The sequence below is a fragment of the Ursus arctos genome, unplaced genomic scaffold (assembly GCF_023065955.2).
Source record: "Ursus arctos isolate Adak ecotype North America unplaced genomic scaffold, UrsArc2.0 scaffold_2, whole genome shotgun sequence".
Taxonomy (NCBI): Eukaryota; Metazoa; Chordata; class Mammalia; order Carnivora; family Ursidae; genus Ursus; species Ursus arctos.
In genome coordinates this window covers 86057476-86074517 of record NW_026622874.1, presented here as the reverse complement: position 1 = coordinate 86074517, position 17042 = coordinate 86057476, and the positions used below count along the sequence as shown (strand labels likewise).

Below are 17042 nucleotides of genomic sequence, written 5' to 3'. Positions count from 1 at the left end.
AAACTTTGGGTCATAAGACCTTAAGATCACCTGGACACAGCTGGAGATTTTACCATTTTCTCCATGTAGCATGGAACATCAAGATTCTACCCGAAGGTGGTGAGATTTCGGGATGTGAGTGGCAAGGACCAACCCCTGAATTGAGGGGAGAGGGTCAGTGACAGCCTTGGTTTTTCCATTCCCCAGATAGCTTGCTTAGTCTCCTGGGACCACGGCAGGCACATAGGTCCCCAAAGTCTCACAGAGCCAGTTCCTTCCCAGTCTTCTCCTGGCCTCTCCCAGCAGCCCCAAACTGGTCCATAAGATGGGGGAACATGAGGGTGTTATGAGAAGTCGAAATTGGGAGCGGATTATAAAATGTTGCAATGGAAATTTAAAAAATAAGGATTTAATTTATATTATTATTATTATTATTATTATTATTATTTTACGTTATTTTTTTAGCTGGGCTTCAGACATTGTCTGTCTTGGTCCCATAAAGCCAGAAGCTGTTATGAGGTCTCTACACAAGACAGATAGACTCACCTCTGTCTTCTCTGTGCTGGGACAGCATGTGGTCACAGCTACGAAGGGGAGATGTTGGTCGTGGTGACAAGGTGATGAGTAAAATGTCAGGGACTGCACATTCAAATGTTCACAGTGGGGCCAGGCAGGGACTAAGGCTTATCCGAGGGTGTTTGCCCTTGGCCACCTACAGGGAGCGATACCCCTCTGTTCCTGCCCAATGGGGCCATCGGAGATCCAAGTGTGGGCTAGTCAGATCTGTCATTTCCGGGAAAGCCAGATTTCCTGTGTGAAACTGACCAATTCTTCTTTTCCAAAAACACCAGCCAGAACGCCTCTGTGGATCAAATGCAGCCCACAATCACCGGTTTTTGATACTTGATGTTTGTGAAGGTACCCAGCTCCATGTTTGGCATGCCACAGTAAGCCTTCTGTCTTTGGGCTCTCTGCTTCTCTTCCCTATCCAGGAAGGCTCTGCATTATCAGGAAGGAAAATAAGATTAAGCCCAAGATGGGTGGAGGTTGTCTTTTTGTTGTCTTAATGGGTTAAGTCTCATCATTAAATTTTCCTGAGCTGATGGCTTTCCGTGGAAGAAATACCAGCCAAGCCCGAACACCCTGAAAGCTCCATTAATCTTTCTATAACCCCATTAACACTCACTGCATATTTCCTGTGAAAAGGGTTGGAAATGACCAGAGCCTGCAGCATGGAAAGATCTGTCATGCATCCAGCAGCCAGGGAAAGGCCATGTAGACACACAATGGGAAGACTGTTGGAATATGCTTCCTTTGGAATTAGAAGGAGGGGGTCCCGAGAGGGAGAGAAAGAATCGCTTGACCCTGGGAATCTTATCACTTGACAATCATTACAATAGAGTCACCTGTATTTTGCCATCCAGAAATATCTATTACCTTGAACCTGGGGTTAGATGCCTGCTCCCTAGGGGAACTCTGGAAACAGAGATTTATTTGTGCAGCAATAATTGAAGAGTTCATTTGATTCCAGTGTGGATCTTTCAACCACAATCAATTTCATGCCCCGTCATAAATAATGGAGGTCGCCGAGGCAGCCAAGCGGGGCGGGGGATCTGGCTGGTGCTGTGACAGCGTTCAAATCGCATCAACAGAGAGGGACAGGGCCCCTGTGACAGCATGTTTGGAGAGAGTTTGAGTGACAGTGTGTGTGTGTGTGTGTGTGTGTGTGTGTGTGTGTGTGTGTGTGTGTGTTTTAAACAGAATCTTTTCTTCCTCCCCCTTAAATGGGAAAGACGTTCAGACATTGCATTATTAAGAGCTTGGGAGCAGCGAGATCACACCCGTGGACTGAACACGCAGGCAGCACCCAGAGAGAGCGTGCTGTGAGAGCAACTTCTCAGTCCCCTTAGGCACCTGGCTGCTTCTTAGAGAAGCCCTAGCGGTAGAGGAATTAATAAGTGGACTACTGTAATTGGCAGACTTTCAGGGATGCTCCAGGTTAGGTGCCCTGAGGCAGTGTGGGGAATGGCTGTTTGAAGTCTGAATTGTATGAGAATAAGAAAGAAAGGGTGGAAAAAAACAAAACAAAACTCAGTCTTGGCTGCTTTACAGAGATTTTCCATTTCTAATGAAATGAGATGTAGGAATTTTAAAACTTTACATCTCTGCAAGATACTAACTTAAGTACATCTCCCAGCCTGGTCTTCTCTCGGCTCACTGGCGGCTGACTCTCCGTCATCTTTCAGCCCCAGGACCTTTGCATGAGCTGCTGCTTCTGTCTCACTCATCTTCCCGCTCTTCACCTGGCTAAGTCTTACTTGACCTTATGGTTCCAGCTTCAGTATCATTTCCTCAGGGAGATCTTTTAGACCAAATGATATGTTCTTAGAGCAACCTGTACCCTCCTTTTTGAGTACCAGGTACAGTTGAAATTAATCATTTGTATAGTTGTTTGGTAAATATCCGCTTCCCTCTCTAACCTGAAAAATTCTTGGGAAGCAGGGACCATATCAGACTTGTTCAGTGTGTTCTCAGTCCTTAGCCCAGCAGTTGGCGCACAGAAGGCACTTAAGCCCTGCTGTTGAATGAATGACTGTTTGCAAAGGGAAGCCAGAGGATGTCCCACGGGATCTGTGGCTGTAATGTGCTCCTGTGTCTTCTCGTAGCCTGGTGGCTCAGCTGGCCGGGAGAAGGAGGCAGTAGGAATCAGTGGGGCTGATTTAGGACAAATGAATCTTGGCCACCGCTCAACATCTAATGTCTAAATGTCAGCTGGGCTGGGCGTTGGGGTAAATCCAGAAAGTAGTCTCTGAGTGAGCTGGGGGCAGCCCCATTATTCTAGGTGACTGGTCCATTCCAGGCAGACAGATACTCAGAAGTGGGAGATCAGATGAAGCCACTGGGCGATGGGGATAGCAGGGAGGTGTACCGGAAGCTCCTGGCTTGATTCCAAAGCAGGATTTAACACCACAGACATGGGGAAGAGGGTGCAGGGATTGATTAGAAAAGCTTGAGATGCTGGGAGCTCATGTGTATGTGGGGGTTGCCCCCCTCCTGGGGGATGGATTTGGAGCAGCCAGGTTAATTTCAGACCTGCTGATAGAAATGGGATTTCTATTATCCACATCCTGGCCAAGAAGAGCTTAGCGAGCAGAGTGAGAGTGTAGAGACCTGGCCGTTTACATAGTATCTGCATCCTGCACCAATGGGTTCTGGGTTCCTTTGGAGGAGCCACACCTCATTTTCTGTCCCTGGGCAGCATGGTGGCTTTACATTCTGCATCACCGGGGGGTGGGGGGGTGTCACATGACCTTGGCCTCAGCAACTGATTCAGAGATGAGCACCAGAGCCAGGTTAGACCAATCAGAGTCAGCAAGAGCTACTGGGGGTGTCGATCACACTCTCCTGCTGATTTTTTAAAAAGATTTTATTTATTTGCCAGAGAGAAAGAGAGAGACAGAATGCACAAGCAGGGGGAGCAGCAGGCAGAGGGGGGAGCAGCAGGCAGAGGGAGAAGCAGGCTCCCTGCTAAGCAAGGAGCCCAATGCGGGGCTCGATCCCAGGACTCTGGGACCATGACCCGAGCCGAAGGCAGATGCTTAACTGACTGAGCCACCCAGAAGATTTTATTTATTTATTTGACAGAGAGAGACAGCGAGAGAGGGAACACAAGCAGGGGGAGTGGGAGAGGAAGAAGCAGGCTCCCAGCGGAGGAGCCTGATGCGGGGCTCGATCCCGGAATGCCAGGATCATGCCCTGAGCAGAAGGCAGACACTTAATGACTGAGCCACCCAGGTGCCCCCCCCCCCCCACTGATTTTAACAAGGGAAGGCAGGCAGCTAAGAGTTCAGGCTGCCATCTTGCCCCACCAAAGGCAGAACTTGACTAAGGATTTAAGTAGCATCCAGAAGTGAGCTGAGAGATGGAGAAATCAGGGTCCTAGCCATGCCATTTGAGCCTCCGCATTAAGCTCTGCTTTTAACCAGCCCAGAAGCTTTGGACTTCTAAGTTCCATGAGTCAATAACTCCTTTTTTCGGTAAGGGTCCTATCTGAAGAAGATAAGTATGGCTGTGTCCCCTCTTTTATGCCCATGTCTTCCCACCCGACTCACAAGAACTAATCACAATCTATTTCGAACCCTGTTAATTGCTCTATCAACCAAACACAGATTCATGGAATCACAGGATGTCAGAGTTATTGTCTGGTCCGCTTTCCTAGCTTAACGAACGGGGGTATTGAGGCACACACAGAGACGGCATTTGTTTTACTCATTGATTCCTTCATTTGCCATGTCTGCATCAGTGCTGGGCCCTGTGCCAGACACCGGGGGTGCAAGGATGGAGAGCATGTTATTTTCTGTGCTCAAGGAGTTCAGAGTGGTGGAGACGGCTGGGTCCACAGTTGCAACAGACTCTGGCATATGATAGGACAGTGACATTGCTGTAGGAACAGCAAGGGGGGGGTCCCTAATTCATCCTGGATCATGGGTGGGTCTCATCTTTGAGCCGATTTTCAGAAAATGGTAAGAAGCGTTAGGGCGGCCTCAGTGTGTAAGGGTGTTCCAGGCAAAGGAAAAAACAGACAAAGGTATGGAAGTGGGAGAGCGCATGACGTGAACCTCTGGGAGCTCTGAGTCGTTTAGTGTAGCTGGCAGGCATGGCGGCCCTTGGGGGTGGTGAGATGTGAGGCTGGGAGGGAGTAGAAGCCAGACCGCGGACGGACTTCTATGATGGCGAAGCGGTGTGATTTTCTAGGGCAACAGGGAGCCGTAGGATCTAATCCTGCAGCAGGTGTGAATCTCAATCCACAAATTCAAACGTGCGTGAGAGCGAACTTCTTTTTTGTATAACTCAATTTCTGAATTTGAGCCCTCCCATTTGAACATTACTCCCAACCTATGTTGGAGGTCCCCTAAAGAAGGTCAGGTTATTAGCTCATTCATGTTCTGGGGTCTTAGCTGGTGTCAAGGAATTTGGGGAAGCCCACTGATCTTTTAGCAGGCTACCTGCTGCTTAATCACTAATGTGGATGATTGATGATGAGGCGTTCAGCATCTGCCTCAGTGACCCCTTGGGGTCTAGTGGCTCTCAGTGGCCAAGGTAGGCATGGGAATCTTTTGTAAATTGTGATTCTGGTTTCCCCCTGACATACCATGCAGACCTTCCTTAGTTGGATTTTGCTGTCTGTTAGTGTTGTCAGGAAGTAGGCTTCAGGTCATGGATGCTCCAGGATCCACCAATCTCTGCTTTTATTACCTCTCTCTTAATCTGGGAGAAATCCTGGTCCTTCCTATTTCTCACTTTGACCTTGCCAGTGAATCCCATTTTCCTAAGGGCTTGGGCTTCATAGAACACAGAAGGCAGAGGGCTGCAGGGAAGATTTGGTTTTGTTCCTGCCATGCTCTGCTTGAAAGTCAGGGGAGAGAAAGGAGGAAGTATAAGGAGCCCAAACAATTAATGTCTCGAAATATTTTTTTTTCCAGAGATAGTCATATTAAGATATCAAGTAGTCCGTGTGGGGAGTGTGCTGGTGGGGAAGAGCTGAGGGGTGGGGAAGCCCCTGCAGTCTTCACAGGGAACCCGAGAAAGAGATTTTACTGTGGCCGTGGACAACTGCTGGAGACCAGGCATTGCTTCCTGAACCTTCACTTACGTTGTTAAATGCCTACAACAACCTTATGAGGCTGCTTATCTATCTATTGATCAATCGATCGATCTTTTGAGGGGTAGGACTTCTTTAAAAAATTTACTATTGAAGTTTAGTTGACATACAATGTTATATTAGTTCCAGGTGCTCCACGTGGTGATTTGACAATTCTATACGTTACTCAGCGCTCACCACGATTACTGTCATCACTGTCTGTCACCATACAATGTTATGACAATATTATCGACTATATTCCCTATGCTGTGCAACCCAAGTGTCCATTGATAGATGAATGGATAAAGAAGATGTGGGTCTCTATGTATGTAGATAGATAGATAGATAATGGAACATATAGAGATATACAATGGAATATTACTCAGCCACTATAGAGAATGAGATCTTGCCATTTGCTATGACATGAATGGCCTTAGAAAGTATGCCAAGTGAAATAAGTCAGACAGAGCCAGACAAACACCATAGGATTTCACTTATATGTGGAATCTAAAAAATAAACAAATGAACAAACAAACAAACAAATAAACCAGACAACAAACTGGTAAATTACCAGAGCAGAGCTGAGTGGCGGGATGGGTGAAATAGGGGAAGGGGATTAAGAGGTACAAACTTCCAGTTAAAAATAAACGAGGCTGGCATTTGAAATCCCCATTTCACAGGACAAGGGAGCTGAGATTAATAGAGGGGCCGACAAACTGGTTTGGCATCACCAACTAGCAGGTGGCAGAGTCAGGCTTATTGAATGATGTGCCTTTTACCGCCCCGTCGGGATAGCCCAAGTGCCAGTTTCTCCCCAGTGGGGTGGAGAGATTGCCCGGGCTGGTGGGGAGGGGGGATGGAGCCCAGGTTTGTGTTTGTGCACACTGGTGCGTACATCTGCTCAAAAATGCAATTTTTTCTCATCCTTACTGACTGAAGTTAAGCTCCGAAGTCTACATCCTGTTCCCTACCCAAACTTGTTCAATAGGTGCATTCAAACTTATTCCCATCTCCTAAGAGCTGGTTCGTGCTAACGTGTCCCACCATCAGAGGCAGGAGATAGGTGGTCTCTGAGATGAGGTGGCTGTGTGTTCTCCCCTGAAGGAGAGGTTCGGGATGGGAGAGAGTACAACTAACACTTCTTTCTCGTCACCAAGTGCAACAGTGCGAACTGTGGCTTGTCTGACTGCTTCCAATATCCTGTGTGATTTTGTACAAGTCATTCCTCTGCTTGGGTTTTCTGTTTCTGATCAGTAGCTTGGTCTAGTCTCAACAGAGAAGCCACAGGAATTCTGGGTAAGCCTGAGCCAGATCTCACCTGTTCTTTTCCCGGAACCTCCGTGGCTCCCCCTTTCACTCTGGGTAGAAGCCAAGTCCTTCCCTTTGCCTGCATGGCCTTGCCCATCCAGCTCTATTCTCTGCTGCTTTGTTTTTACTCTCTCGTTCCAGCCGCATCAGACTCCCTACTCTTCTTCAAACCTGGCTGCAAACTCTCCCACATGTGGCATGGTCCTTGCTGTCCCCTCCACCCAGATGCTTTCCCTGTGTACGGCCACAGGGCTTGCTTCTGCCCCACCTTCAGGTCTCCATCAAATAGCTTTGCAGGGAAGCCTTCCCGACCACCTGTCCAAAATGGGAAACCCTCCCTCAGCCTGACCTTGAACAGCTCACTTCTCCACGCTGGTCCTCTGTTTCTGCGGCATGGTCTAGGTCACCCTGTGTTCATTAGCCACATCCTCACTCAGCAAAGAGGAAGGGAGAGTCCTTCCTCCCCATCAGCCAAAGCCGGGATAGGTCTCAGGTGTCTGCCTTGCCAGCTGGGATCTTCCTAGTGAATTTCCCTCCTGGGAACTGACAGAGACCTTGGTGAGGGGACGCTGGGCCCAGCAGAAAAGAAACTCATCTTGAGCCAGATGGAAGCCATGTCCATGGTTCAGGTGAGTCCAACATCCCTGACTCTTTGGCTCTCCTCCTGTAGCTGTTTTCACTGGACTTGGCCACAACACATTCCCCACCTCCATCGCCCCATATTTCCCCTTCTCCCCTCCCACCCCAGCTTCCCCGATTTTGGGCAGGAGTATTGTCAGGAGTGGGCCTGATGGGGTCTGTCACAAGACATCAGTTTCTCTAACGATCAATTACCCTAACGATTAGCGGACCTAAAATACACCAGCCTCTGAAATATTTGCATCTGCCCATGTTTCCTTTTGGTTCATCATTTTTCAACATGTTAACGATATTTTAAACCAATATATCTTAGTGCCTCTCTTATCTGCTGAGTATCAGTGTTTCTGCATTTTTATGAAGGGTGGGATTCATTTGAATCCCTGAGGGTGCCTTTCCCCCCTCCTATTTTATCTGCTTTTAAATACCTTTATTTGTCTTTCTAGAATGACCGAGTGGATGCAAAAGCACCCTAAGGGGGATAGATTTTTAAAATGGTGATCAAATATGTATAACATTAATTTTACCATTTTAACCATTTTGAGGTGTGCAGTTCTGTGGTATTAACTGCATTCACAGTGTTGTGTGACCACCACCATCCATCTCTAGAACTTTGTCATCGCCCCCAACCGACACTCCATCCCCATTAAACATTCATGTCCCCTCTGCTCCTTCCTCAAGCCCCTGAAACCGCTGTTCTACTTTCTGGCTCTATGAATTTCATTATTCTAGAAACCTCATAAAGAGGAAACCTACAACATTTGTCCTTTTGTGACTACCTTATTTCACTCAGCATAAGGTCCTCAAAATCTATCTCCATCCTAGCACTGTGTCAGTTTCCTTCCTTCTTAAGGCGAGCTCTCCACTGTATGTATACACCAGACTCTGTTCGACCGCTCCTCTGTCAGTGGACACGTGTGTCACCTCCACCTTCTGGATACGGTGAATAACGTTGCTGTGAACATGGATGTATACATAGCTGCTCATCGTCTTGCTCTCGATTCTTTTGGGCATGTGCCCAGAAGCAGAATTGCTAGATCATCTGGTCATTCTAGGTTTGAGTTTTTGGAAGACCACTATACCATTTTCCACAGTGGCTGCACCCCTTTCCATTCCCACCAACGGTGTTCCAGGCTTTCAATGTCTCCACGTCCTCACTAACTTGTTACTTTCTCATTCTTTGACCGTAGCCATGCTAACGGGTGTGAAGTGGTATCTTACAGTGGTTTTTATTTACATTTTCCTAATGATTAATGATGTTGGGCACCTTTTCATGTACTTGTTAATCATTTGTGTATCGTATTTGGAGAATGTCTACGTCAAGTCCTTTGCCCATTTTTTGATTGGGTTGCTTATTTTTTTGTTACTATTGTTTTTGAGTTGTTTATAGATTCTTTATAGATTTTGGAAATCAATCCCTTCCCTCTGTTCTTTATAGATTTTAGAAATCAATCCGTTCCCAGACATATAATGTGCAAATCTTTTCTGCCATCTCATGGGTTGTGTTTCACTCATGATAGGGCCCTTTGATGCGCAAAACTGTAAATTCTGAAAAAGTTCAATTTACCTATTTTTTTCTTTTGCTGCCTGTGCTTTTGGTCATATTTAAGAAATCATTGCCAAATCTAATGTCATGAAGATTTTCCCTTATGTTTTCTTCTAAGAATTTTAGGATTTCAGCTCTTACATTTAGGTTTTTGATCCATTTTTAGTTAATTTTTGTATATAGTGTCAATAAGGGACCAAGTTCTTTGTTTTTAAAACATGGATATCTAGTTTCCCCTATGTTAAATGTTTACAGAAAAGATTGTCCTTTCTTCCTTTAAGTGGTATTGGCACACTTGTTAAAATCATTTGGCCATACATGTAAGGGTTTATTTCTGGGCTTTCTATTCTAATCCATTGGTCTATATGTCTGTCGTCATGCCAGTACCACAGTGTTTTGATTACTGTGGCTTTGTAGTGAGTTTGAAATCAGGGCGTGTGAAACTTCCAACTTTGTTCTTGTTTTTCAAGATGCTTTGGCTGTTTGGGATCTCTTGCAAATCCATACAAACTTTAGGATGGATTTTTCTATATCTGCAAAAAATGTTGTTGGGATTTTGAGAAGGATTGCATTGAGTATGTAGATACTACATTGAGTATGTAGATTATTGACATCTTAGTAATATTAAGTCTTCCAATCCATGAACATGGGATGTCTTTCCATTTATTTGTGTCCTCTTTAATTTCCGTCAGCATCTTGCAGTTCTCAAAACTTTTGCCTCCTTGGTTAAGTTTATTCCTAACTATTTTATTCTTTTCTTGAAAAGAGAAATAATATTGCAATTTATTAAAATAGCAAAAGTGTAATTTGACTGTCTTGAGGAACCGAGGCTATACAAAAATACCTCATACAAAATTTTCACATCTTATACCAAATAATGCCATATTAGATATAATTATTACCCAAGAAATTAACCTAAAAATATAAACTTAAGTCCAAGTTTTTACAAGGATGTTAGTAACTTTGATATCAATAACAACACAAAATTAGAAATTAAGGATGGGGTGCTTGGGTGGCTCAGTTGGTTGGGTGTCTGCCTTTTGCCTGGGTCATGGTCAGGGTCCTGGGATCCATCCCCGAGTGGAGCTCCCTGCTCAGCCAAGGGCCTGCTTCTCCCTCTGCCCCTCCTCCCTGCTCATGTTCTCTCTCTCATTCTCTCTCTCTCAAACAAATGAATAAATAAATAAAATATTTAAAAAATAAATTAAGGATGTATCATATGATTGAAATTGAGAAATCCTTATAGAAGTGTGTGTGTATCTGTATGTGTGTGTGCATGTGTGTCTGTGTGTGTTTAATAAAATTGTGTGTCATGTTGCCATTAAAAATAAAAAATATACAGGGGCGCTTGCGTGGCTCAGTTAGTTAAGCATCCCACTCTTGATTTGGGTTCAGGTCATGATCCATGATCTCAGGGTCAGGCTCTGTGCTGGGTGCAGAGCCTGCTTAAGATTCTCCCTCTCACTCTCACTCTGCCCCTTCCCCTGCTGCTTACTCTCTCTCTAACAAAAAAATTTAAAAAACATACAGATTTCATATAATAATCATAATCATATGATATTGAGTTATATAGAAGAAAGTATAAAATGAAGTAGGTAGTATGTAAAAATGAAGACCATAAAATTCAGAAAGGGATTTACCACTTTTTTTTTTTAAGAAAAAACATATGGGGTTTACCACTTGTAGATGAAAAGTGAATTTGTATTTTTGTGTTAACAGATTTTTTTTTTACCATATGGGTGAACAATTATGCATGAAAAGTAAATTAAAGAAGTGGCATGTGCATATGTGATAGAGATTAGTGAAATATTGTCAAGTATCACTTCCTTTAAGCTTGCTTAGGTCAAAGCTGAGGTTTATAGATTTAGAGTGCTGGGCTGAATAGACATCTGGCTATTAGGAAAAATTCATGGTCTCAGGCCAGATTTCAATCATCGCCACATCTCTAAAGGTGAAAAATAAAACACCCACCTTTATTTACACAAATGCCCTAAATGGTAATATCTATAACATAATGCCTAAAATGATCTAATGGAAAAGGAAAACAAAGCTTATCTTTGGTGAATTCCAAAACTTTTTTTTTTTTAATTGGGTCTACTATCCTAAGGTTTTTATTATTTTTGATGATATTATAAACAAAATTGTTTTCTTAATTTCCTTTTGAGATTATTCATTGTTAGTGTACAAAATTCCAACTGATTATTATGTGTTGATTTTGTATCCTGCAACTTTGTTGAATTCATTTATTAGTTCTAACAGTTTTGTGGGTGCACGTGCCATCTTCAGGGTTTTCTACATACAAGACCATGTTCTTAGTGAACAGAGATAATTTTACTTCTTCCTTTCCAGTTTGGATGTTCTTTATTTCTTATTCTTGCATAAGAATTGTATTGTATTCTGCAGTACCGTGCAGAGTAGAAGTGGTGAAAATGGCATTCTTGTTTTGTTCCCGATCTTAGAAGAAAAGCTTTAATCTTTCACCACTGAGTATGATGCTGGCTATGAGTGTTTTATAGATAGCCTTTATTATATGGAAGTAGTTTACTTCTATTCCTAGTTTGTTGAGTGTTTCCATCATGAAAAGGATTTGAATTTTGTCAGATTTTTTTCTGCATCAGTTGAAATGATCATGTAGGTTTTCCCCTCCATATATTAATATGCTGTATCACAGTGATTGATTTTCATATGTTGAACCATCCTTGCATTCAAGGGAAAAATTTCACTTAGTTTTGGTTTATAAGCATAGTTAAGATAGTTTTTTAAAAGTCTTGATCTAGTAAGTCTGATGCATGTGTTTATGTCTTCAGAGACTATTTTTGGATATTTAATTTTTAAAAATTAAAAAAAAAATTTTTAGGGGTGCCTGGGTAGCGCAGTCGTTAGGCGGCTGCCTTCGGCTCAGGGCGTGATCCCAGCGTTCCAGGATCGAGTCCCATATCGGGCTTCTCCACCGGGAGCCTGCTTCTTCCTCTCCCACTGCCCCTGCTTGTGTTCTCTCTCTGGCTGGCTGTTTCTCTGTCACATAAATAAATAAAAAATCTTTAAAAAAAAATTTTTTTTAAAAAATCTTAAGCAGGCCCTATAGCCAGTGTGGGACTTGAACTCACAACTCTGAGATTAAGAGTCATATGCTCTACTAACCGAGCCAGCCAGGTGCCCCTGGATATTTATTTTTTTCCTTTGAATGGACCACGTTTCCATGTTTTTGTGGTTTTTTCTTGTTGTTGTTGTTTTGTTTTGTTTCTTTGTTGTTTCAAGCTTTGTGGTCTTTTGCTCAAATTTCGGCATTTGAAAAAAGTTCTCTTTCCCAGTCTGTGCACACTGGCATGGAAGATTTTTATTAATTAGTGGTTTGCTGACCCTTGAGATCAGCCTGTGGTGATGGCTTAAGTTGTTCTCAGGTTTTTTCTGGGCACTTGTTCTATCTGGATTTGTGTGTTCTCCCCACCCCCCCACCCCCTGATTTTCCCCTGGCTGCTTTTAAATGCTTTATTATTATTTTTTTTAATGCTCAACAAATTTTTATTACTGTTAGTACACACAGTTCTCTATGAAGGATAAGAGAACAGATTTGAGGTTGTATTTCAATTACACAGCAGAATGGCTTTTTGTTTGTTTGTTTTTTGTTTTTATTTAAATTCAATCAGCCAACTTATAGTAGATAATTAGTTTCAGACATAGAGTTCAATAATTCATCAGTTGCGTATAACACCCAGTGCTCATCACATCACGTGCCCTCCTTAATGCCCATCACCCAGTTACCTCATCCCCCCACCCACCTCTCTCCAGCAACCCTCAGTTTGTTTCCTAGAGTTAAGAGTCTTTCATGCTTTGTCTCCCTCTCTGATTTCTTCCCATTCAGTTTTCCCTCCCTTCCCCTATGATCCTCTGTGCTATTCCTTATACTCCACATATGAGTGAAACGATATAATTGTCTTTCTCTGATTGACTTATTTCACTCAGCATAATACCCTCCAGTTCCATCCACGTAGATTAAATGCTTTAATTTCCTAAAATGTTTTACCTTAGTTTCTTCTCAGGGCCTTAGATGTTCTATTATATTCCTCTGTTTATAACTTCTTGCCCCAAGGCGTCCGTGGATCTGCAGTTTTCCTGCCCTCTGGCACTCACTGCTGCCTTCTGCAGTGTCTAACCTAAGATCCACAGTTTTCCACCATTCCTGTCTTGAGTTCAAGTCTGGTAAGACAGAAGCTAGTTGCTTGGGCAGCCCACAGGCAGGCACGGATGTTGCGTACAATTTCCACTCTTATTTCTGGCTCGAGTGAGGGAAAGTGGAATTGAGCCCCTTCCTCCACACTGCATCTTGCTGAATGGGGGAGGGTATGGGCCAATAGTGAGGAAAAATTGCATGAAATTTCCTTCCATTTTGAATTGGCTTATTTTATTTTATTTTTTTGATTGGGTATTCACTTGGTTGCCATGAATCTTTGGTCTCGGGCTCCTATAAAGTTATTTTAGTCAGTCTGTAGTTGTTTGTTTGGTATTCCCATTGGTGAAGGAAGACCGGGCTTTCTAGTCTCCCATCTTATTGCCTCCAGGGGCAGATTTTTGAGTGAATGGATGTTTAGGCAAATAAATGAGTTTGGGGCTGAGTGATCTCATCTCACATCCTCTAATTCTGTCCCTGCAGAACACTGGACACATTTCAGACGGTTCTTAGGAATGGAATCTGCTAGCTCTGTGAGGAAGATGGGTGAGGTGGGAGTTGGGGTGGGAAAGGCCAGAATTAAATGTATTTTTCCTAATCCAAGGGCTTTACCTCTACAACAATGGCCATTTGTATGAGATATGAAGCCAAGAGAAGACCTCTTCTTGGTCCTTCTACTTATTAACTATGATCTTCTCCAAGACACTGAATTTCTTTGAGCTCCAATTTCCTCAGCTGCAAAATAGGACCAATTAATACATGGTTGTAAGAATGATAGTGGAGAAAGATGTGCAGGCAGAAATTTTTTTTTTTAATACATGATGAAGGCCTATGTAAAATGTTAATGAGGAAGACAGTTGGTTGCCTCCTGCCATTCATTTCCTCCTTCCCCCTTCCTCCTTCCCTAAAACCTAGAAATCATGCAGCAGGGGAAGTTGACCTGATCTCCAGCTCCAGTAGGAGGACGTTGACTGGCCTTGACCAGGGCTAATCCAACAGAAGTTCCTGAGATGAGAGCTATGCTCTGTGCTTCTCAATGTGGAAAAGTAGCCAGTCGTCCCATGTGGCTATGGGGTACTTGAAACGTGGCTAGTCCCACTGAGAAACTAAATTTTATATTTTATTTACATTTAATTAATATCAATTTAAAATTTAAAAGGTACATGCTGGTAATAATAATAAAAAAAAGAGACAAGTATCAGCAAGGATACAGAGAAACTGAACCCTTCCTGCATTGCTGGCAGGAATGTAAAATGATATACAGTCCCTTCGGAAAACAGTTTGGCAGCTCCTCTAAGAGTTAAACATAGAGGTCCCACATGACCCAGCAATTCTACTCCCAGGTCTACCCCCAAGAGAACTGAAAACACACATTCACACAAACACGTGCATGAATGTTCACAGTAGCATTATTCATAATAGCCCCCAAATAGAAACAACCCAGTTGTCTTTCAACAGATAAATGCAGCACATTGAAATCTGGTATATCCACACAATGGAATATTAATCAGCCACAAAAAGAAATGAGGTATGGATTCATGCTACAGCATGGATGAAACCTGAAAACATTATGTCAATTAAAAAAAAAAAAAGCCAGACATGAAAGATCCCATAGTATATGATTCCATTTATACAAAATGTCCAGAAGAGGCAAACCCATAGAGACAGAAAGTAGATTAGTGGTTGCCAAGAGCTAAGAGGGGGAGGGAACGAGTACAGGGTTTCTTTCTGGGATGATGAAAATGTTCTGGAATTAGTAATGATCATTGCACAGCATTGCAAATATATGAAAATCCACTGAATTGAACATTTTTAAAGGGTGATTTAATGGTATATGAATTATATTTCAATTTAAAAAGTAGTCGCATGTGACTGGTGTCTACTGTATTGGACAGCATTGTATTCCTGGGGAATTCTTTTCCCCTTGCCAGTGAGCAAGAGTCCAATTAGGAGAAAGTTCTGGAGTTCCTCTTGATAAAATTGTCCTCCCTCTTAAGAAGGGGACACAGGAAGAGGTGGCCCCTTTTTCTTTTTCCTACATTGTTTCCTACACTTCCTCCATTTTTGCCCCAACAATGTCCTAGACATGAAGCTTAGAACCACGCACACCATCTTGAGTCTCTGGGGGGGGGGGGGGAGAAAGGCAGCACAAAGCCCACACACAGTGAGGATGGTGGAGTGGGAAGATGGGAAACACATTGGCTGCAAGTGGTATTGTTGAGTCCTGGATCATATTGGACCTGAAACCCACCCTCTTCATCCACTACACAATAGTTGCATGAGATTATAAATTGTCTTATTGTTTAAGCCGTTTTCAGCCAATTACTTGCTGCTGAAAACATCCTGATAGTCCTATTCAATCACCCCCTGTTCTTCATTACCATCCTCCCTCTCCTCATTATCTTCATCATATTTTTTTCCTTAAGTGTTACTTTATATTGGGTAGATACTTCAGTACAAGCACAAGGATTTTGAGGACTATGCTTGGCTGCTCCCCCTTTGAGGGGAGGAGTTCTCCTTAATGGGCTTCTTTCTCCTCCTTAAGTAACTGTCAGAGAGAACAGGCAGGCTATTAATAAAGCAAGTGCTTTCCCAGCACTTTACACCTCTCAAAGGTCCTGCACACCCTTATCTCATTTGGTCCTCACTACAGCCGAGTGAGATGGTCTGAGCTGGGACCTTTACCCATTCCAAAGCACAAAGAAGGTGACGTTTGGATGGAAGTGACTTGTCCCAGGTCATCCGGGTGATGGGGAGGCAGACATTCAAGCTCAGGTCTCCAGACGTCTATTTTAGTACCACGAAGCATGATGGCCTCTTTGGAGCCAACACTGGGAGGTGGTGGTAGATTTTCACGACTCCTTTCCAGGGACACCCTGGCATCTGCAGTCACGATTTAGAAGTATTGGCTTCCCTACATCCCTCCCTACTCTACAACAATTCCATGACCAGTAGGTCCTGCGCTGGGGGCTCAGACAGCCAGAAAACACCTGGGTGTTCGGACTTAGGGACCTGAATGTTCCTCTTCTTGAGTCACAAAAATCTTGCCTCCTGGTCTCCACAGTGGAGTGGCCGGGTCACAGCTAGGTGGATTTCCATGCCACCATGAACGTTTGAAGCATTTGAAGGGCAGAGGGCAGGAAGTGATCAGTCTGGTCGAGGGTAGCTCATCGACCCATACCAGCAGCACATGCGAGGAACAGCCCGGAAAGAGCGATCACTTTGGGTGAAGCCACAGTAACTCTGGCCCTCTAGTGACACCAGGAAAGGGACCTGGTGCCTCTCAGCCCCCTCCACTCACCCATCTCTACTGCTTTCAAGCCCTGTCCATACCCCGCTGACCAATGCTGGCCTTACTGTCTGCCTTACTGAGAAAATACAAAAGAGCGGATGCCGGGGACCTGGCAGCTCACACCTTTCCTCTGAGACCGTGGCACGAGATGTCTGGAGGACATCACCCTCATCCTTGTCATCATCAGCATCATCTCCAGCAGCAGCATCAACAGGAACTTGATGGTCAGGAACCGACATCCATCGAGAAGCCCATGTGCTTGGTACGCAGCTGGGCACTTGACACACTTGATCTCACTGACTTCTCACAGCTCCACCAAATTTCCCCCAGTTTGCCGAGGTGGAAGCTGAGTTCAGAACGTGAAGCGGCCCACTGGGGGTCACCCACTCACTTCTCCAGACACCAGGAATGTGAGGCCAGACACCTCTGACTCTGAGTCCGAGTTTTGTGTTGCCTCTCCAGATGGAGGTCG

At 44.0% G+C, this 17042-nt stretch overlaps 1 protein-coding gene across 1 annotated transcript in view; it reads right to left on the bottom strand.

The window, feature by feature from the left end:
• The window catches only part of CUNH16orf82 (chromosome unknown C16orf82 homolog), a 94554-nt gene extending 77745 nt beyond the window's left edge, over window positions 1–16809 (bottom strand). The window contains exon 1 of the mRNA XM_057315121.1: window positions 16648–16809. Coding sequence (XP_057171104.1) covers window positions 16648–16809 — 162 coding nt within the window. The remainder of the gene's footprint in view (window positions 1–16647) is intronic.
• Between the last annotated feature and the right edge of the window lie 233 nt (window positions 16810–17042).